General features: G+C 39.5%; 1 protein-coding gene across 27 annotated transcripts in view; it reads left to right on the top strand.

Annotated features, from left to right (window-relative positions):
* NRXN1 (neurexin 1) overlaps positions 1-23,667 on the top strand; it is a 680,000-nt gene that overhangs the window by 550,252 nt on the left and 106,081 nt on the right. For all 27 annotated transcript variants that reach the window (XM_061475305.1, XM_061475304.1, XM_061475274.1 and 24 more), the window contains one exon: positions 7,502-7,673. In XM_061475305.1, the coding sequence (XP_061331289.1) occupies positions 7,502-7,673 (172 nt within the window). The remainder of the gene's footprint in view (positions 1-7,501; positions 7,674-23,667) is intronic.

Genomic DNA, 23,667 nt, shown 5'->3' with positions numbered 1-23,667 from the left:
TGAAATGATCTTACAGCGCTTCTGAGTAAAACGCGAGAGCAAAACAGGTTGCAAATTCTCTCTCCATCTCTCTTTAACAAATTCCATGAAACGACTGATGAAGGATCCCCAAATTAGGGGAGGAAAGAAGAGGTTTGTTGCTGTATATTTATGATTACAGATCTGTTTTTCAGGTGCCTAGTACTGTCTCTGGGAAGGGTCTTGGTGTAGATGAGAAAGGTGTGCTTGGGTTTGCACTTGGGAGGGCATGCACAGATGCTACAGGAAATACAGGCGTTATCTGTGGCTCTGCAGACAACATTTTTCCTTTTTGAATAGTATGAATAGTGGCTTAGTGTAGTGTTAGGGGGGGATTCTGTTGCCAGGATTGCATTTTGAATTAGCGTGGGCAAATGGGTACCGCAGACCTGACTGCACTTCGCACAAGAATCCAAGGGTCACACTTGGATTCCAGCCACCACTCAAACCAAGTAATTATATCCTTTAAGTCATGAAAAAACTTCCTGAATACAAGCATGTTCTGTAGTGTAGGCTCAAAAAGAGCAGTCAGCTGTATATAAAGTCTTATACAGCACTTTGGAAATGGCAGTTCGTCCCTGTGGGCCCATTGTCTTGGGGACCAGGAGGCTGTCAAATAAAAGAGAACAGATCTTTCTGTAAGCAGGTCCAGTGATGGAGAAGCAGTCAAAATTGCTGGGAGACTGGCTTGAGAGGAAGGCCACTTTGCTGTGTGTTTCTCAGATTTGATACGAGAGTCATGAAATCAGTGTCATTTGCCCAGAGTATGACAACTGCAGCTGAAAGAAATCAAGCATTTAGTTTGAAATCAGGATTTAACATGATGTTTAGTTCTTTCTATTAGCCTGCCAATGCAGTAGCCTGCAAGGATTAGGGTTTTAAGCTTTTCTGCACAATTATAAGAACTAGGAGCTTGGTTTAAAATGAAAAGTGGAGTTTTGTGAAAAGAGAAAAGCAAGGGCTATAAACTGACAGAGAGGAGATTTAGATTAGATGTAAGGAAAAAGTTCTTCCCTGTGGGAGTGATGAGGCCCTGGCACAAGTTGCCCAGAGAAACTGAAGCTACCCCATCTCTGGCAGTGTTCAAGGCCAGGTTGGACAGGGCTTGGAGCAACCTGGTCTAGTGGAAGGTGTCCCTGCCTGTGGCAGGGGATTGGAACTGGATGAGCTTTAAGGTCTCTTCCAACCCAAACCAGTCTGTGATAGGATGATTTTTCTCATAACCTAAGGTCTACAGGGCTGTGGATTTAAGAAATAAGCTAACATGAGGAAAGTTGCAAATAAATGGTAAGAACTGGCGGGAAGAAACATTGGGAATAGTTCAGTCTCCTCGCTTGGAAAGGGAGAAGTTCATTTTGTTGTGCTTTTGTTGGTTTGTTCGGGGTTTTTTTCCTTCTGCACAGTAGTACGTATTTCCAGCTTTAGGGGAAAAAAGAGAAACCAAAAATTTCCAAGCCTGTCACATGCCAGCGTATCAAAGACTGAGTAACAGGTGGATGCACTATCAGATGTCAGTAAAACTTTTGCTTTCTTGCTGAAGTGCCTACCTATGACTGATAACTGGCTGCTGGAGCTCCAGTTGAGTTTTCAAGCCCCTCCTATGTTTTCTGCAGTATGTCAAGCGCTGATACACTGAAAGCTGTAATCCATCCCTGAAGATGATTACCTGTCTGAATTCATAAAGGGACACAAAACCTGTCTGTAAGTACTTAAGTTGAGGGATAACAGGAGAATGCCTGTGTCTATGGTGTGTTGTCCTGCACCTAACTAAAAAGCGGAAAGGTTTGATTAGTGTTGGTAAATATTAGGTTGAATATTTCATCACTTCTCATACAGAAATGCAGTAACAAAAAATTTGAAACACCATCTGTGATGTTAATGATGTAAAGCCTGAAAGTATGAATTTTCACGCATTTTCATACTTTCAAAGCATGAAGGTATGAAAAACCCATATCCAGAAAGTCAGGTTCTTTCACTGGGGTAGAAAAGATGCATTGACTCAATGAACTCTTCCCAGACGTTTTATATTTTCTGTGTCTTTCACATGCATTTCCTCTGGAAGGTATTAAATGGTAGTAAGATATATTGATGGATTATTAGACTAAAATATGCACAGTTAATTAATCTTGGAGCAAACATATCCCCTGTCATTATGTATCCCTCCCCTCCCTTCCTGAAGCAAACAGTACTATTTTTACATATGCATTTCCTTACAGGATTCAAAAACCATTGATTATTTCAATTATTTTACGTACATTCCTATAATAGATAGTATGGGCCTTTCGTTTTTGAGTGAAAATTATGTCACTTAAGAAAACTCAAGAAACTTATTCCTGAGTAAAATCAAAGTAAACCTTAAGTTAGTTCAAAGACTTGTTATCACATCCACCAGAAAGTTGTACCTCAGGGACTGGTGCTATAAGATGCAAGCTAGCGCACTCAAATTGGTTTTCCTCTATTTGTTAACCTCTGGGAGTCATGGTATTATTACTTTTCTTTGGAAGTGGTTAAAGGTTGTAGGTATTATGAGCTTAGGTTGTCTGTGGTCTCTTCTAAAACTACTGTTGTGCCAAATTTGCGCGGGGTCATGTTTGACTGATTCCAGAATTATTACTACAGAGAGCCGTAAAACCTTCCTGATGCTATAGGAAATAACATTATTCTGGAGATATATATATATATATTTTATACCAGCATAGGTTTTACTGCATTTGGAGTTGGCAGATCAGTAGCACTGAACTAGGATCCAACAGGGAACAAATTGCACTGTCAGCTGCTGGCTTGATTTGCATTCCACATTTCTTGCTTGGTTCTTGGGTACATCAGCATTCTTGGTGCTACCTCAGATGCCCATTAAAGCCAAGGTATTTAGAGCACACAGTTCATAAAACATGCTTGAAAATGTTGCAGTGGAGTTGCTAGATTTACAATAGTATCTGCCAGTACTCTGGAAGACAAAATGTTTTGAAATTATTGGTATATACACATATGCACGTGCACACACATCTCTATGCTGTCTGAGCAGTCAAAACTCCAGTTCTTTCAGAGCACATTAGGCATGATTGGAGCTAAATACAGAATCACAGACTGGTTTGGGTTGGAAGGGTCCTTAAAGCTCATCCAGGTCCAACTCTAGTCAAAGGGACACCTTCCACTAGACCAGGTTGCTCCAAGCCCTGAGCAGCATGGCCTTGAACACTGCCAGGGATGGGGCAGCCACAGCTTCTCTGGGCACCCTGTGCCAGGGCCTCAGCACCCTCACAGGGAAGAATTTCTTCCTGATGTCTCATCTAAATATCCCCTCTGTCAGGTTAAACGCATTCTCCATGTCCTACCCTAAGGGCCTTTGTCAAAAGCCCTTCTTCAGATTTCTTGTTGGCCCCTTTAGGCACTGGAAGCTGCTCCCTGGAGCCTTCTTTTCTCCAGGCTGAACCAGCCCCGCTCTCTCAGCCTGTCTCCATAGCAGAGTTGCTCTGGCCCTCGAAGCATATTTGTGGCCTCCTCTGGACTCGCTCCAACAGCTCCACATCCCTCTTGTGTTGTTGCTGCCAGAGCTGGACACAGGACTGCAGGGGGAGGTCTCACCAGGGCAGGGAAGAGGGGGAGAACTCCCTCCCTTGACCTGTGGTCACACTGCTGGGGATGCAGCCCAGGACATGGTTGGTGTATAAAAGCATATATATTAAAAAAAAATTTATATGTCACAACTGCGTGACACTGAAGGAAAATAAAACAGAGGCTAAGAACCATAAACAGTGTGTTGGACTTCAGTGAGCCTTGTGTACAGAGCTGATTTTATCAGGGGAGCTCTGAAATGGTCATTTTTGCTAGTGGGCAAATATAACCTCTTAGAATCATGAGCCTGAAATGCTCTGCTATTTCAGGTCACTGGCAAGGATATAATAACATCATTCAAAAGTAATGTTGACTTATTGCAGTACTTATTAATGCACAGATACTGCTATAGTGCCCATGATGAGGGTGCTGAAGAGGTAATCTCTCATTCAGCATATGTCTGAGGCTGTTTCTGATAGGAATAAGATTATTATGAATGAACAAGTGATAAAGGAGAATTTATACTATTGCGTTATGCAACTGAGCCTGGCAAAGTGGAAATAGTAATTTAGTATGCCTAAGTTTTATCAGTCTCTTCCCTGTCTGTACTGCCATGATCCACAAAAACTGCATGTGAATTGGTCTTCGCCAATTACAGAGAAAAATTATGGGACTTTTGTTATCTTGCAGTGAAGGAGGAGTACAGTGAGTCAAACTACTGCATGATTATGCAAGGACTGAAAAGAGAAACACTATCTCCATACAGAAGTGCTTACTGCAGCTAAGCTGATTGTGACTGTCAGGTCTTTGCATCATACTTTATTTTATTAGGAAAAGTTTCTTTGCAGAGGGTGCTCAGGCATTGGAACAGGCTTCCCAAGAAGGTGGTGGAATCACCATCCCTGGAAGTGTTCACAAACTGTGTAGACGAAGCCCTCAGTGACATGGGTTAGTGGTGGCTTTGGCAATGCTGGGGAACGGTTGGACTTGATCTTAAAGGTCTTTAACAACCTAGCTGATTCCATGATACTATGATTCTATGATTTTATTGTTCTAAAGGGCTGTGGATAATGGGATTGTAGTCCATAGCATGTTTAGCATGACTTTCAGAAGTTAAATATGGATGTACTCATAAGGAAGACATGAACTCAAAACACAGATTTGCTTCCTTGTTTTATGGGAGGTTGTATAAATGCCCAGAGGTGTTGAAGAACTGTGAAAAAAATGAAACGGATCCTTTAAAAATGGAGTTTTGCATGTTCTCAGCTACACACATGCATTGGAAATAGGCTCCCCAAAAATCATTATAGTGTGTTACCAACTACGAGGGTGAAAATCTTTGCTAGTGAAACTGCATGCTTGATATCTGTGCGCAGTACTTCTGTACAAATATAGGGAACTCAGGGAAACTTGCTTTTTTCATTGTTATATATAGATCAAATAAGGCTAATGCTCTGCCTTCAGGGCTGTGAAGGATGCATTTCACTTTCCAATACCTCGCCATTTACAAGTGGTAACTTGGTTAATGATTGCAGCTCTATATTCTCTTGTTTTGGAAAAGCTGCTGGTATATTTGCCTTTTATGCTGCTTGTCCTTTGCACTCAGAGGTGTTTTTCCTTTCCGTGTAATTTTTTGATCTAAAATAATATATGTATATACATATATATAGCAAATAGGAAAGCAGGTATGTAAAGTGAAGGTTATGAATAGTATAATTATGAATCACCGTAAAATTAGGCAGCTTTTTTTAATCCACAAAGCCTTTGATTTCTTGAAAGTACTGTGAAAAGGCACATATGCCATTATCATTACATGCTGGGTTTGTGCATTTCATAAATTAGTAAAGGAGGAGATTGCTTTAGAGCAGGGCCAGTGTTATATTTCTTTGTACTCATTTCTGTATGAAGAGAGTAAGCTGTGAATGAAGCAGGTGATGCGAATAAGCCACTGCGTCCGTGAGATATAATGGGTGAAATCTGTTCTGATTCATAGTTGAACCAGTTGGAATAAAACAGAGCGAGAGTTTCTCTCACAGGATAACTGGGAGATAACTCCCATGAGAGGCAAAAGGTGAGCATGTGCTGGATGAGGTGGATCCCTTCTTGACACCTTATAGTCATGGAAAAGTAGGACCTGCAAATAGAGAAACTTTAAAATAATCCTCATGGATAAACGAAGAACGTTGAGAACATTATTTAAGCAACCGAGGGAATGAGAATTCTCTTCAGAGTATTTCATTTTGGAATGATCATAGCTGACGAGGTGATAGTGTTGTGCCAAAACGTTGAGGGATTTTCTCTAAAGGCATTCAGCAGCTGCTCGGCTGTGTAAGTGGAATATGCAAGCACTACTGGACGGTGAAGTCAGGTATTAAAGCAGAGAATAAAATAAAGTGAAAGGACTCCTGAGTTCTTCACCTGGGAGACTTCCAGAGATGAGGAGCTGCAGGATGCACTTATTCCAGGGAGCGGTGCCAGGGTGGAAGGAGAAAGAGGGAGCAGACACAAAGGCTATGCAGCAGAGATGAACCCAGTTGTGGGAGGATGGACGTGAATGACCAGCTTGTCCAAACTGAACCGTTTCATTGTGTTTCAGCGGGTTGTGTAAAAACTTGAAGAAGCATTTTAAGAAGGATGTACCAGCACCAGTGATAGGAAATTCCACACAGAATTGCCACTTACTATGCACAAGCCCCATATCTCATAGTGTGCAGTGCTTTTTTTATTTTCTTTTTCCCTTTTTTTTTTCTTTTTTCTTTTTTCCATTTAATAAATATCCATATTCAGGAGTAGAATTGATTTGGTAGGAGGGGAAGGAAATTACAAAGCCCTTAAGTTACAACTGTAATCAACATGGAAGACTTCAATGCAATGCGACTGTGGGGACTGCGGGCAGTCAGGGCCGGGGTGGGGGGGCGTCAGGGACAGCAGGAGAGAGAGAGGGAGAGCCTGAGGGGCGGCCATGATGGGAGGTTGTGAAGGGAGAGCAGGGGCGGCCATGAGGGGAGATCTTCAGGGGAGGTGGGTGCTGGCCATGAGGGTAGAGGCAGCAGCTATACAGTGTGGCCTACGGGGCAGGGGGAAGATGAGGGGTGGCTGTGAATGGAGATAATGTGGGGAGATCAGTTTACCCTCAGTGACATGGCTTAGTGGTGGTCTTGGCAGTCCTGAGGTAACAGATCTTAAAGGTTTTTTCCAACCTAGTTGATTCTGTGAAAATGTCCCATTAGAGTGAACATCTCAGTAAAGAAAAGGCAATAAAAACTAAAATATGCCAATATCACAATCATCTGGAAAATCTACAGGCTTGGTCCTGAGTGTAAATGTATGGGGAGGTCCCGTTAGCCCTGGGTGCACTCAGGTACAGGGGTATGCAGGCAAAGCCCAGCAAGTAAACGAGTGTCTCAGTTTGTAGTGATCCCTTCATTAAAAGAAAGTTCCCCCCATTGTTATCACTTTTGAAGACTGAGTATAAATGAGGTTTGGAGAAAGGAGAAGCAGGGCTGGGCCTTGGCTTCTATAACCAGAAAATCCTCACACCTCTTCCGGGTGACACTGCAAGGCCTTCCATTTTGGAAGCCCAAAAGGAAAAATAGTGTTTAATCCTCATGGAGTGAGGAAGGGGACAGGGAAAGAAAACCTCTATTTTCTTCCTCCCACCCCTCCTCATTTTGGTCTTTCTTGGAGAAAAAGAGAGCTCCATGTGGTGAAATAACTCATTTGGAATATCAATTCTCCATCAAAGAGACGTCTCAGACATACTGGGCTGTCAGGAGGCTTGTCACTGCCACATGCAAGCCTTCAGAAGTTACCTCTGAGAAGGGAAGATGTTTGATATCTTATACACACTGTCTCCATTTCTTGCTAAAACAACTCCTAATTAGTTCTTCTTTTTCTTCTTCCTTTTTTTTTTCCTTTAAATATGCAGCACCAGGGAAAAATTGGAGTTAAATTTAATGTTGGAACTGATGACATCTCAATTGAAGAGATCAACGCAATCATTAATGATGGAAAATACCATGTGGTACGGTTCACAAGAAGTGGTGGCAATGCCACATTACAGGTGGACAACTGGCCAGTTATCGAACGTTACCCAGCAGGTAAGGGCTTACACAGACACTTGTGAGTAAGAGGGTGGGGAATGCCTGCTCATTCTGCTTCTCTTCTAGTACATCAGCTCCTTCACAATGTCTTGCTAGCTAATTAAGTAGTTAGAGTCCTGAGCAGTATGCAGTTTATGATGATGGCATTTCCTAAGTGAGTTTAAAAGCACAGATTCAGGTTATTACTGGAAGTGGAAAAATACAGTTATCAAGGCGTGAAATAGTGGTTGTGTTTCTTGTTTCATTTGTTTTTATTGGACGATTGTTGTAGCGGGGAAAAAAAAAGGCTTTGACAAAAGCTACACAGTAAAATGACTCTCAAATCGATCTCCAAGCGATGGGGATTTTACTGAATTTACTGAGGAAAAGGTTGTCTGTGTTCTTTTAATTATGAGTTGATATTAAAGCAGTCCGAAGCTTATGAATTTAGCAGAAGTATTCCAGCAGGCATAACCAACCCTGGAGACATTAAAGGCCAGGCTGGATGTGGTTCTGGGCAGCCTGGTATAGTTGGAGATGTCCCTGCTTATTGCAGAGGGTTGGGCTTGATGACCTTTGAAGGTCCCTTCCAACCCAAACTATTCTGTGCTTCTAAAACCAAAACATGTATCAGTTATCAGTTGTATGGCCAACCAAATTAAGGTGCTTTCACTTAAAACACAAACTACAGGGTATTGCTTACGTAAGTGATGCTGGTTACTTGAACAGCACCACTCATGTGAATGCAGTCGCCTTGTTTGGACCCATATTTACTTCTATGCAAATGCCATACACTGAAGACTACTGTGTTATTAATTCTGTTAATTTTTAAAGGCAACAGGTTTTTCAGACATGCAGTGCCTTTCTTATTGAATAGTACTACTGAGTCATTAATGGTAACTTACAAATCCGCATGTTCTCTGTTAACAGTTGGTATGTGTTTTTATATGAGTAAACAAAAGGCAGCAAATCCAGGGATGTAAGTAAAAGATACTCTGATTTGCATATTTTGCTACTACATAAATGACAGCTCTGATTTATCTGTTTATAAGTAGAAAATTCTTCATTTTGGGGGTGGGGTGAAACAGGAAGGTATTTATATATATATATATATGGATATAATATTTATATTATAATACATATAATATATATAAGGAATACATAAGACATTCCTTGTACTGATTATTAGTATTTAATTGGGTATTGGGTTTTTTTTTGGGGGGGAGGTTGAGTTATAGTCCAGCTGTTCACCTGACTTTTTGAAAAATAAAAATAATTAAAAAAGAAACTCCACAGGTGAAATATAATGCTTCAGATAATTTCTTGGAGATAATTTAGAATTTAAAATACAAATGAAAGTATGCATCACAAATGAAATTCTGTATAGCAGGAGCTGTTTGAAAATCCCACCTGTGTGCTAATGTGTTATTAATGACTGGCAGTTCTGGCAATTAGAAACAATTACTGTCTTTAATTTAGAAGCATTTCTGAGAGGGGATAAACTCTTGAAGGAAAGAGGGATACTGAATGAAATATGGCCTGTGATCTTTCAGATATTCCAGTTTGCCACATGTTCCCCTTATTTTCTAACTTTTACAATGTTTGGTAAATGGTAGCTGAAATAAGATGGTAGAAGCTAGGGAGATGTGTGTCTTAGTTTGTGCTCAAGATGTATGTATCAGAAAGGAAAAAATAAGGTTTGGGATGGTTGGTTGTTTTTTTTTTACCTAAATGATGAGCATGAAAGTATTTTTCTTTTTCATTTCTGTTCTGTTTCTTCCTGAAAATACAAAGTGGCTGCAACAAGGACAAACTGCAGCTGAGTTTGGAAGATAGTGGCACACAGAATTTGTTTATACTGATCATAGATCAGTTCAGGAAATAGAGTGATTTCCCTGAGATAGAATTAGTGGAGGGGATGTTTTCTTTGAAAAAGCAAAACACCACATTAGAGCTTTTTCAGCTTCCTTTAGTAATCTATGCACAAGCTGCATTTCAAGGCATTTTCAGTGGCTTCGTCAGCCAGTGTACAGAATCCCTTCACTTGCTTCATTGCTGGATCTTCCAAGACTGCTGTTGGCCTTTCATTTTCTTTGCCTTTCCCATAGTAATGTTTTATAGCTCTTGTATAGCATTGCTTTTGAAATCCAACTTCCCCCTTTTCTCCTGTCTCTTTCCTTTCCCAACATGAGAGCACTCAGCCATACCTTTTTTTACGATTCCATGTTACTCCATCAGGTTTGGCACTCCTCATTTAAACCCTTTTTAAACACTAGTTTACACACAGACTGGTATTGATGTACCTTTTGGAGAAGATGCGGGCTTGTCCTGAAGACGATGCTGCCTTTGAGCAAGGTTGATAGTGCTTTGAAGATATTAATAGCACCCTCTTCAAAGCTACCACTGTCATTCCTGTTCTAAAGGTAGTAGTTCTAAAAGTGACATCTTAAGGATATCAAACAGCACAGTTTGGCCAGTGTTGCTGCATCCAATTTAGATGTGTGTCTGCTGTTTAGGTACTGACAGTAGTACTTGGCATTACTGGTTAACCAGCTTACTTGCTCTTTGCTCAGGTTTTGGATGGAGGATACGTTGGAGTTGTACACTGTGCACCAAATTTGACTCTGTTTGCATGAGTGAGACCTCATTGGCTTCCATTTCAGTGCTAGAAAGAATATTTTTTGCTTTATGCCTGTTTTCTGCATAATTTCTTAATATGCCTCTGCCATTCTACCTAAGCACAGTCTTACCTCTCCTCCTCCTGGGTTTTTTTAATTAAGAGAAATGAGATTAGCAGCTTCAGTTATCAGTTTGCTATTCTTAAAGATGCTGGATTTCCTTTTTTTCAAAAGTATAGTAATATAAAAAAACCCTCCCAGTTGGTTGTCTGAAGCATACCAGCTGATCAATTCTTCTATCTTTACAAGGAGCAATTGTGCTCTGAATTACAGTTCTGGTTGGAGTGTCTGACTAAAAGACATTGCTTCTTTGTGATCATTTTCTTAAAATAATGGGTGAGGATTTCTGAGAGGATTTTCTGGTCACAGGCTCAGGATTTCCAAGTTTCATTGCCTGTGTAGCCTTTATTTTGCCCCATTTAAATCCTGTAGGTAAGGGCACCCAAGGCCCGGTAACAGTCAGTGCTGTATCACTTGCTGGGAGGATGCTGTGGGCACCCCAGCTGATACTCAAAGCTGAGCACCTTTTGAAAAAGAGTTGTGGCCCTGATTGCCACAAGTCTGTGTGGGGTTTTTAGGGAGCCTGAACTCAGCCCTGGGTCTTGGGATCTGCTGAGAGTTCAGTCTTCCTGCAGAGGGTTTTCTAGCTGTAGCACACATGATTCCCTAATACTGCTTTATGAGCAGTCAGAAAGGTAGACACCTTGCAGAAAGTATCAAATAGCAATGCTCCATAGGGTTTCCTTGTTTACTTTGTGTGTTTTATTCTAGAGTTTCATAAAATGCAGAAATGACCCTGGAAGATTAATAGCATCTAGCATGTTTCTCTTCTACATCGTTCTCTATCCCACTAGGCTTGAGTGTCATGTTTTCGCTGGGCCAATGCACCTTCAGTTTGTATCTGAGTAGATAACGAAAGGAGTGATTTGTAAAATGAAAAGAAGTTGGGGGTTGCCAGTGGTAGAGGGTTATCATCCTTGTGAAGGTGGTTGGTTGTTTTTTGGAGTATTTGGGGGGGAAATATGGGTTAGTCCTTAGACAAATGCAAAGATTTTGGTGTCCTGAAGTAGCTGGATGATTTTCAGAGGCAAGAGTTTTAGCTTTAGTTTTGTATGTTCTTCCAGACTCCCTTCAGAGTCTTTCATTTTTACTCTGAAGTTTCTGTCTTGCCATTTCTCTGAGTGCATTGCTAGAACTATGAGGATGCACTCTTCAGTTTCTGCCCTTTAGTGAATGTTTGTTGTGTTTTTCTCACTTCCTCATTGTGATTGAAAATGTTACATTGTAGTTTTTGGTAGCTAAGTTGCACAGTTCTGCACTGGATTTGTATATTCCATCTTTCATAACTGAATTTAGTGTTACGTCTCTACTAAATTATTATCATCCTTCCGCACCTTCCCAAAGAACTTTAATATTTCACCTTGGTCTCTTTTTCAGATAGTGATTTCCCATTACCTTTCCTGTATGCAGCCTAATTTCTGATCATATTAACAGCAAACTGCTGACTGCACACTCAGAGTTCCTAATCAATACACTAACGCCATTCTCCATGCAGATCATTTCTATTACTTCTGGGTCATCTTGTCCGATTCACAACAGTAGTTACTGCACCATAGTAGCAACTCCAGCTACTACTGTGAGCATATTTCTGTTGTAACTTCAGTTAGATAGCAATTCCACACTGAAATGCAGATTTGCTAAGAATGCATTTCTGGTAGGAAACCAAAGGACTTGTTAATTTGGGTCAAATTGAATGGAAAATTATGGCCAAAAGAAAAAAGAAAATTATAGGAAATAGGTTTTAGTAATATGAGAATATTAATTTTAGTATTTTCTTAATAAAACATTCTGACTCTTCATGTCAAGATTGTCCAGTGTTTCCAGGGGGATCTGAGTAATCTGAGAACAAAGCATCTCATTTTATTTGAAACAACCTTTTCTTCCTTACCTGAAAGAAAATCTGTTTCAAATCAAATCAAGGGGGTTGGAAAGGAATATATTAAAGAAAACCAAACCTAATCTTTCTCACAGCAGTGCTCATAACTGTATCTCTTTAACAAGAAAAATGATTTTCTCCATTTTCTAATTTCCCTTCCTTATTAGTGAAGGGTGTGCATTTTGCTAGCCTGGGAAAGTGTATCAGAGCAAGCTAGATGACTTTCTAAAGCCACAATAATCGCCATTTATTGTGAAGGATTTTCAGAATCACTTTTCTGTGAATACCTCTATACTTTCTGCAGTCAAAGGGAGTTTTCCCAATGCTGATTCTCTCAAGATACACAGTGCAACCAGTCATTTTACCGGTGGGAACCTACTCTTCAGAACTTCCATCATAAATCAAACTGATGCAGAATTTGATTGGGTATAAGATGATCTCTTAGATACTGGCCAACTTGTCTATATTTTCAAAGCTGTTCAGACACTGGGAATACTCAGCAGTTCCTGGGGCCCTGCAGCAGTCTAGAAGATACAGTCTGATGTAGGCAGATATCTAAAATAAAGCCTTCCCGTGATCTCTGGTCAGCCTTAAAACAGCATAGCTTAGTGGCAGCTGTCCTCAGGTACCCCATGGGTCAGCAGACGTTGTCAGGGATGTGTCTGACAGACCTAGATTTGATAGCATAAACATCTCACACATGTTGTTCAGATTGTCCAAAACACTGCCAGACTAGTGGAACAGATGTATCTCTGTGACTGGGGAGTATAAATTATGATTGAGCATCCACACCAAAGAAGAACCTGTGTGAGAGTCTATGTATGTTGGCAGAAGATCAGACTGCAGGCTGACATGGCTGGTGCCAAGTACCTCTGCAATATGGCAATTGGCAGCTGAAGCTTTTCGGACTTCCATATAATACAGAATAATTCTGCTGTGGGGTTTGGTTTTGATTTATTTTTTTTCCCTTTATCACATAAAGTTAATCCTCTAAGGGCACACATGTTGTCTCAGGGATTTTCTCTGGATCTGTGGGCTAAAGGTTGCTATTGCAGAACATCCAAGGGCTACGGGAAGGGGGCATCTCATTTAAATGCTTCTCTTGATCCTGTATTATGGAAAATAGACAAAGCTTATACAATTCTTTTTGTGGGATACACCTAACTTTAAGATAAGTGCTAAAAGTCAACCGTTACCATGTTCCTGCTTAGGATAAGTGCTATCAATTTGGTTTGGGTTTGTACATTCAGACTGACCATAAAATTAACAGGACACATTTGTGTCAGTACATTTGTTTCCCTGGACAAGTAGTATTTTCCAAGTTATCCATGTAGTTGTCTAACTTGCATGCCATTGGCTTAGAAATACCTTCCAAATTCATGCCTCCACAGCCATCAAAGATCTGTTTCTCAGTCATAAGCGTGGTGGTCAGGAGAGATCTCAAACTCGTTCCAAACATAGAATCATAGAATCACAGATTGGTTTGGGTTGGAAGGGACCTTAACGCTCACCCAGTTCCAACCCCCACCACAGGCAGGGACACCTTCCACTGGACCAAGTTGTTCAAAGCCATGCCTATACTTTTGGATATTCTGATAAAATGGGCAGACAGCCTGTTATCAGCACATCCATGCCAAATCATAATGGTCAAGGTGAGTGAGGTAGAAACCTGACAAGGAAACGGTCACTCAGTATTTGCCTTCCCTTATATTTGCCATAGGGTAATATTTTAACACCGCCACCCCCCCCCCCCCCCCGGTCACTGCTGTTAGGAAATGGGACTTCAAGGGTTTTTTGCATGCTGAAATAATATCGGCCTTCTGACTCCTATTTCTTTACTTGTCCAGCAACACATTGTCTTTACCTTTTTCCTCACGTGGTTCCTTCTTTGGTTGAAAGAATACATCTTGGTGTTCTCTCATGTCCTTTGCTATAGTCAGTTTTGACACTTCCACAGTCAGATCTGTCATTTTGGTAAGTCAGTCCTGAGGGTGGACATAGATGATATGAAGAATGTTTTCTTTTGATGAGCTGTGAAGCTCACAAACTTGACTCAGTCTCTCGTTCCTTGGTGGGAGCAATGCTCCCAAAGACAAAATAAAAACTACCTTTCTGCCCAGGAGGAAAATGCAGTGGAAAAGACTTAAGTTTTGTTTACAGCAATTAAACTTATGTGAAACAGATACTGCCCGATATCTGCTGGTTTATATGTCATTTTCCTGCTGTGAGAAACAAGCAGTGCCAATGAAACAAGGACATGTCATTATACTTTACATCCCTTTGAGATAGAAGTGTTTGGAAAGAACAGGAGGACTTCTCAGGAACTGTCCATCTGGGAATATGTAGATGAATTATACAGTGCAAGTGAACATTTTAGGTATGAATTTATGCCATATGTATAAAATCAGGCTGTAGATATGGGCCTAAAATACTTAGTCCATGGAATTACTAAGCAGAGAAAGGGAAAAATATCAGCTAAGTCAGTAGTTACTTGGATACCAAGTGATGTCTCATCCTCCCGGATTTGGAAAGCAAACCTCATCAGTGTTCTTTATGGCCTTTTATGAGTCCATGGAGTCATGTGTCCCTGGGGTTACGTTTATGGTAAGGTCTCCGTCTGGGAATGTCTGCTGGTAACTATTTTAGTTAAACTTACTCTGGTTTAATGGGACATAATGGGGAATAAATATGACAGAGTTAACAGATTTTTTTTATTTGCATGAAGTCTTTGACAAAGTTCCTTATGTGAAAATATTCAGGAATAAATTACACAATCCTGGTGATAAAGGCAGATTTCTTTCACGGATGAGTCTCTGTCTTAGGGAGAACAGAGACATCGATTCCCACCTAATGAAAATCAGTGAATTAAATCCATTGATTTTCAATGGGAATATGATTATTTAAACCTTAAATTATACATTAATTTACATTGATTAAAAAGAAAAGATGTTAGAAACCATACATACTAGCTGTAGATTTCAAGATTACTAGAGGAGACAAAGCTAACTGAATGAAGAATTAGAAGAACAATATATACTTAATTTGACAAGCAATGAAAAAAAAAAATGGAAGGAATGGAAGGAAAAAAAGGACGATATTTTAAAGCACAGCCATTTAAAACCCCTGAATTTTTACCTTTCTAAAATTTAAAAAAGAAAAATTCAGTCTCTTATGTAATTTATTTGCCTTTTTTTTTTTTTTGTAGTGTAAGAGATTTTGTAAAATCTTCATTAACTTAAACAATGTTTTGACCAATCAAAGCATTTTTCATTCTTGTCCCAAAGTTAAAAAATTGACTTTCGACTTTCTCTATTGGCTAGCTATCACAACAGTGAAAGAAAAGTTTATATATGAGAAGTAATACACTCAGGTAAGAGAATTTGAAATTTTTAGAGATGTATCATTATAGCCTTTCTTCTGAGGCATTTTCATTTTAAATTCAATTTTGCGAAAGCACATGTGGCTGGAAATGGACAATAACGAGAACACTAGGACCTCCTGTAGAGACATATTAAGACATGAATGCTGAAAGTAATTTCCAGTGATACATTTTAAGATCTCATTTTCCCTTTTCATAGCTCAAAACCTTATGGCTCAGTACCATTCTGCAGCTGACTAGTATACCCATTGAACATCTTTCTTCATTAATATTCTCTTCTAATATCCCAGTTTATTGCAAAAAAAAATTTGACTAGTCCTATATCTGAAGTGTGTGGCCTGCATTTTGTGGTATAAGCTTTAGTGTGCCTTCTGTTAATTTAGGCCTCAGTTCCTTTTGACTGACACCTGCAGCCTTTTCAGAGTTACCAGTATGTCTCATTTTATGATACATGCAGATTTCATTGTCTGGTCAACATTTTATACTGAGATCAGTGAAGAAAACACCAAAGATTGGTCCCGGAACTCATCTCGGATACTTTCTGAGGAGTTCTACCCTGATAGTTTTCCTATGGGGAAAACCACTGGTTTTCCTTACATACCTGCAGTGATCTCGATGGTAGCTCTTATGACATAGTCTAACACGGTTTCGGAATTCACCATGAATCATCTTGTTAACTTAACAGAGAACTCAGCATTTAGTTTGTTATATTTGCTTGACTTAAACACATGTAGAGCTTCCAGCCATTCAACTAGATGGCATCAGCTCTCCAAAATACTTGGAGAGCTTTGATAGGTCTGACTGACCTACTGTCTCTTGAGGATTTTTATTTTTCAGATACAGGTAATATGGTGAGGAGCAATGGTATAGTTGACACATTGGCAGGTCTGAATATGACAAGTAATGAGTGCTTATCACCTGTGGGAATGATTCACAAAGAAGCTGAAGATGACAATAAAGCAGAAGTATGAGGAAAAAGGTGGCTCCTGTGCGCTAGCTAGTTCCTGGAAAGGGCTTGCAGCCTGGGAAGATGCAACACCTTGAGTGTGACCTGAAACAAGCAGCCCGTGTATTCAGAAGCCTGTCAGTAGACACAGAACTGGGATACTAGGCTGTAGTGTCTACATGAGAGAGAGAAAGGAGGAGAGAAAAAATTCCTCGCTCCGTGCTATCCCTCGTGTCTTTTTTTATTCAGCCCTTTACTGTACACATTTTATACTGTTTTCCACAGTTAATCGATGATTTGCTACATGGCATCATATCCACTGCTTTAATGAAATCCAGATAAATTAGATATAGCCCATTTCCTTCATCTAGAAAATCAGTTAACTTACCAAATGCAGCTATTAGATTAGTCTAACATGATTTGGTAAAGTTTTGCATTTTATCTCATTTTCCAATTGCTTCCATGTCTTTAATTCTTTGCTTTCAAATTTCTTCTAAAGCACTGTGTACAGATAAGGTCAGACTAAGTAGTTTGACTGGATGGCTTTTTTCCCCTTGTCCTGTAAAACTATTTCATTTTCTGTTCTTTAATACAAGAAGTAGCAAAAAGTACAAAAGTAGAAAACCATGTACTTTTGGCTTGTTGTTTTTAAGTTCTGGGATAGACATCATCTTCCTCACCTTCTGACAGGAGAAGTTCATTAAGAATAGGTATGTAAGCTTTCTTTTGAGCTGTGGATCATTATCAACCTGATTACAAATTGACTTCCCTTGTTTCCGTGATCTCTGTTTATAGCACTTAAAGAATCTCTGGCTTTTCAATTTATTTTACTTTCTTTTAAATATATAAATAACATATGTACACATATAAATATATCTTGTATATTTATATATATATGTATAAATTTATAAGCACTAATATATAAGTTTATGCTCGATCTTAAGTAGTTTCCAAGTGTCCTTCCTGGCAGACTTCAGCCTCTCAGACTGATTACACAACCTGGTTTCCTTCACTTGATCAAATTTTGTTCTTTTGAAATCAAGAATCTGATTTACAGACTTATTTTTAGTTGTCCTTGTATTAGAGTCAACTCCTGATCATTCAATGTCAACTGTGATAATCAAAAAGTTTCCTGCAGTTAACTTTCCTATGCTGTTTTCATTATTTATCCAAAGCAAAGCCAAAATAACATGGAGGTTTTGTTTGTTTCAACTGGACAAAATCTTTGTTGAGTATTACAGGAAGCTGATATTTACCTGTATTCATACAATTACGTTCAATTATAATATGAATAAAAGAAGGCATTATAGCAGCTTGTAAAGTAATGGCATAGGCAATTTAAAATAAGACAAGGACATCTGTGAAACTCAACTTCAGCAAGTTCTCCACAATGCAGTAAGGTGCAAGAAACCAGTTTAGCAGATATCAAAATAGTTTAAAAGATTCATTTTAGTTATTGAGCCACAAATCAGCAGTGGCTGTATATGTAACTAGGTGAGCATGCTACCTTGCTACCTTTGCCAATGAGCAATTGCACAAGTGATTTCTTGCCATCTTTTCCCGATTCATACAGCCCTGACTATTCTTAGGTTATGAATAAATGTATTTTTCAGCATGTAGCCAGGTCTCACTTTCAGTATAATTTTATTCTTCATGTGAAAGATTGATGTTAACAAAAATGGTGAATTATTTTCCCATTCTGTTTGGGTGAACCTCTGTTACAGTTTATCTGAAGTCAATTAAGCATATTTCTCTTAAAAAAGTACTTCTGCCCTTTGAGGGATTATGAAATTGTTCTGTCCTGCCCAGGTGATACCCAAACAAGGCACTACAGTAAGTTTCTTTTCAAAAAGTGGTTTCAGTAAAGTTTCCCAAATCAGCTTTTTAATTTGACAGCTTATCAGGTTTTTCTGTCAGATAATGCTACATAATAATGCTTCTGGAAGTCTGCAGACAGATTTTCTTTTTTCCTTTATTTTTCATCTTGGATATCCTGGTGAAATACAAAGGCTCATCCTTTCTTTGACTTGATAGATCCTGTAATTAAATTCAGATCTCGATAAAATGTGTGGCACAGTTGTCATTACTTGATCACAGAAGGTATAACACCTTTCAGTTAAATACAGCAAGGTGGCATAATGCATCTGGTTTAGGAGGAGAAAGAAAATGTCAAAGGAGCAGTGATTCAGGAAATAGTGTTGCAAAGTAGTGAAACAGTTACCTGCTCTTTTTGTGTCTTGTGGCAAAGGATGGTGCCCATACTTGCTTACCATAATTAGACACAGAGTGATAAGGAAATGGAATTTCTGAAGACCACAAGCTGTGTGGATTCAAGTTAAAGGAAGAAAGTAGGAGTGAAAACAGATCTCAGAATGAGAGGTGGTAAATCTGCCACAGCTGGCCCCATTCACCTCTTCAGGAAGGCCATTATCTACTAACATTCCCAGTAAAAGTCAGAAAAAGCCCACAGAAGTCACAAAAGATTAAACATTACCAATGCATAGGGATTCGTTTTGCATACTTTTATTTGGTTTGAGCTGTGTTTCCCGCTTAACCTGCAGTATCACAGCTTGTCCAGTGTAGTAGCATAAGTTCAAAATGGAGGATTAAGGTGTTGGTTAAAAATAAAGTAATTCAATCAAATCCTTTACCAAGGAATTTTAGCTACTCGGCAGCTTCCTTAGCAATACAGTACTGATACCTGTGATAGAATCGATGTCTTAACAGATCTTCGTGGTCATTCTTTTCTTTCCCAGTGGCAGGACCATGTTGTCAACACCCGATTCTTTGATTTCTCTTTTTTTTCAGCCTGCCCTCTAGTAGGTTCATAGCTGTCTCATTCAGGATTACACAGGATTTCATGTAACACGTAACACACTGAGCCAAGCCAATATCCACTGACTTCAGGAAAGTAATTTTTGTGTAACACTTAAGCTCATACAGTTGTGTCTGTTCCCCTCACTTTAGATGCCTTGCTTGATGGTCATGTGCATGGATTTGCTGTGAGACTGGTTGGTATTAATGCTCTTGGTTGCTGACGGAGCATGCAAGAGAGAAGGATGATGGTTTATTCTGCTGCGTGTTCCTTCTGCAGTGCAGTTTATTTCCATTAACTTCTGAGGCAACCCTGAAGTCAGTCTGAAATGGGAGCTTTTCTCAGGACAGAACAAATCAATGCAGTGTTGAGCCTTCCAACCAGACAATCTGTCATATGGAAAACAAATTAAATTTCTTTGCAGTGCTATTGTGTTTCAGGTGCTCTTGGAAGATGAGGTATTTTTTCTATTTGAAGCACATTTGTGCATGTGTCCCCAGATATATTTTACTGGTGTTGTGAGGTGTGACAGCAGAATAGTACTTTATGTCTTCAGGATAAGAACTTCCATTAAACTAACTAATTCAGAAGCAGTCACTATAATTCATACTGCAGGATGGAAAACAGCAGTCTGCTCTGTCCTAGATACATTTTCAAGAGACTGAACCACATTAACATCCTGAAACTGCAGTGTCCGCATTGTCAAAATAACTTTTTTCTTTAAAACTTTGGATTTGAGATTAATGGCAACTTGCTTGTAACAAATCCTGCAGAACCGTTGTACTGTATCATGCATTTAAAAGTAAGTTCAGGCCGTTACAGGAGTATCCAGAGAGCTACCTTGACCCTAGCAAGGTGTAACTAAAGCAGAGCGTCTTTCTTTTCTGTCTATCCTGCCTGTCAGAAAAAGCATGAAAGGCTGGATGATTTAAATAACCTAGAACAGCTATGAGCTTCTCAAGAGTCAAGTTTTGTAGTATACACCATTTCAAATAAAGCAGAGATAGTATATCCACCACTATACAAAACATTGAGAATGGCATCCTGATTTCAACCCCTTACAAGCAGAAGTAAACGTAAAGGCAGTGAAATTATGCTTTTAACAAATCTGGCTTAATTGAGATGTGAATGGTTTTCTTTCCTCAGTGGACTATTTCTAAGGAGTTAAATAGCCTTTCTGGTGCAGCATTGAGTTTAGTGAACATTAAAAAACTAAATGAAACACAACATTGTCACAGTTAGGCATATATAAAGGCAGTTTTGATTTTTGTCTTTTACAGAACTAATGGGCATTAATAGACTACTGGTTGAAAATTTTAAAATGATAGTTGCACAGTAGGGAGAGAAGAATAAATATGCCCTTTTCAAAAGAATAAACAGTGCTAAAAGTTTCTCTTTAGCTGAGTATAGGGCTAAGTCTTGAAAATACACCCTCGTTTCCCGAGTACAGCAATTGCCTTACAGCAGTTTTCAACCAAAGGCTTCTTGAGCATCTCACTTTAGGATCCTGATCATGTAGTTCACGCTCATGCAAATTCGTGTGTGGTTTTGTTTGAATTAAAATACAGTCTCAGACTGAAGGAAGTGTTGTGGTTGCACTGTCAGTTCTGGAGGGCTGTGGTAAGATAAGGTACACATGAAGGATGGGGACAGAGCAGTTTCGGGCTCATTATCATGGGGCTTCCTCCCTTCTTTAACTTCTCTGGTGCTCATAGGTACCAACTGTGTGTATAAATCATCCCTTATGAGCCGAATTACCATCTGCAGAGGTGTAGTACTGCAGTATTCAGTGTTGCAGTGACTTTGGGGGGAGCCTGCAAATCACAGCCATACATTTTATCATCAGTCCCAAAGCTGACAGAGACTCTTTATCAAAGTGATGAGCAGTGAATATAGTTAATTTTTCATTAGTTGGCTTGAGCTAATAAACTGAATATTGCATAAAACAAATGGTTATCAGTGAGGAGCATCCGTTGACTGGAAACGTGTTCAGTGGGGTTCTGTACTGGGCTCAAAAATACAGAATGCTTTTATAAGTGCCCTGGAAGTCGGCATAAAGTCATTGCTGGTGATATGTGACTTATAAAAAGACAAAAACCAAAGTAGTAAATAATGGTGAGGGCAGGACAAAAGGGATGTGTGAACATGATTGCTTGGGAAGCCAGGAGGATCTAAAAACAGTTGCAGAAAGCACTGCAGCAGTGCTAAATGCCAAGGTAGGGGACTAAGAAGAAGGAGAAAAAGTTGCAGCAATGTAGACAATGTCCTGGAAACGTCTAATTCTGAGAAGTTACTTGCAGGCATCTCATCTTCCAAGTTGCTGTGTATGAAACATCATGTGATGCTGTAGAAAAGGAGTTTATGGAAACCACTTTGTGGGCACAGAAGGCTGAAGTGTAAGTGTAAGGGTGCCGAAGAGGGACTCTGTGATAGGAAGTGATAGGAAAAGGGGTAATGGGTTCAAACGTAAACAGGGAAGATGTAGGCTGGATATAAGGAAGAAATTCTTTGCTGTGAGGGTGCTGAGGCCCTGGCACAGGGTGCCCAGAAAAGCTGTTGCTACCCCATCCCTGGCATTATTGAAGGACAGGTTGGATGGGGCTTAGAGCAACCTGGTCTGGTGGAAGGGGTCCCTGCCCATGGCGGGGAGTTAAAACTAGATGATCTTAAGGTCTTTTCGGACCCAGACTATTCTGTGATTCTGTAACTGAGGAGGGTTTTACCACCCTTTACAGCACTTTGAGGTTAGCTCTGGAGCAGGTATCAAAGTCTGTACCTGGGGTATGTGGCTCTATGGAAAAAAATATGCATGTGTAACAAGAGCCCAAAAGAGTTGCCATGTCAACTGATTTGCAGTATCAAAAAGAAAACTATGCATTGACTTGATTACTGTGTAAGTGCTTTCAGGAGAAGAAAACACTAGATGCTTACTAAATTGCTCTTTAGCTGTTCCTAGAAAGCTGTAACCAGAACTGAGAAATTCATACGAGAAATAAAGCACATGATTTCAACAGCAAGCCTTGGAATTCACTGCTGAGAGATTTTCGTCTACTGTGTGTCATTACATTAGGAGAAGACACTTTCCTGGAAGACCTGTTTGGTCTTCTTTTGCTAATTCATAACTGCAGGTTATGAATTAGCAAAAGAATAGTTTTATGGCTGAATTCAGGAAAGAAGTTCTTTACTGCAAGGGTGGTGAGACACTGGAATGGGTTGCCCAGGGAAGCTGTGAATGCTCCATCCCTGGTGGTGTTCAAGGCCAGGTGGGACAGAGCCTTGGGTGACATGGTTTAGTGTGAGGTGTCCCTGCCCATGTTAGGGGGGTTGGAACTGGATGTTCTTAAGGTCCTTTCCAACCCTAACTATTCTATGAGTCTGTGATTAATAAAAGCAAGGACAATAGGCAGTTTCCTTTTCTCATCTATTCTGTGAATATGGCAGTAATTTAATGAGTGATGGTAGACAGTGGATTGCTGGAATGACATCATCCTTCCTTCTTGGAGTCCTGAATTTTATATTGAAATATGCTTATTAAACTCAAATGTATTAATAATTTATTAGTAAGCCATCTGCACCTTTTATGTTAGTGTATTACCTTCTTAGAATTAGATGGTTCTTTAATAAATCATCATTCTCAGTACCATCATTTAAAAATAAAAAGAAATAGTGTATTGCATTATATTTTACTAATGCATTAGTGCTTTGTGTTAGAAGAGGTACTGGAAGTTATAAGGCTGGAAAGGTGGTAATAACTTTATCTAATTTCTTCAACATAGTGGATTTCAGTATGTTATTAAAAGGTCAAGTAGTTTCCTGAGAAAAAGTGGATGTGTAATTGTGCTAACAGCTATTTTCTTTCAAAAGTTGTTCTTTTTCCCTATTTAACATTTCACAAGTGTTCCAAAGTAGAAGTCATGTCTGCTCTTTGGATGTTGCATCAGCAAATGGATTTCCGTAAAGGAAAATGAAAAAGGTATTGACATTTGACTAGTGATTACATATTTCCTTATAAATTCATGTATGCTTAAATAGTTCAATATTGATTGTTTTTTCATTCTGTTGTTTCAACTCAAATTAACCCTGAAAATCAAGCCAGTTAGCTGTCAGCTAACAGAGAAGTTAGCTGTCAGCTTTGCACTGACCATCTAAAATGTAGCTTTGTTAACTTTAAAACAGTGAAGCTCCTCCTATGTGAGTGTTTTTGGGGCAAGAGCTTAAAGCATTGGGATACCATGATTTAGCTAGGGCAGGTCAGATC

The sequence above is a fragment of the Pezoporus flaviventris genome, unplaced genomic scaffold (genome assembly GCF_033815535.1).
Source record: "Pezoporus flaviventris isolate CSIRO_AGI_PZ_B2104156 unplaced genomic scaffold, CSIRO_AGI_Pfla_v1 ptg000083l, whole genome shotgun sequence".
NCBI lineage: Eukaryota > Metazoa > Chordata > Aves > Psittaciformes > Psittacidae > Pezoporus > Pezoporus flaviventris.
Note: the sequence above shows the minus strand (reverse complement) of the source record. Positions and strands in the feature narration are given on the sequence as shown.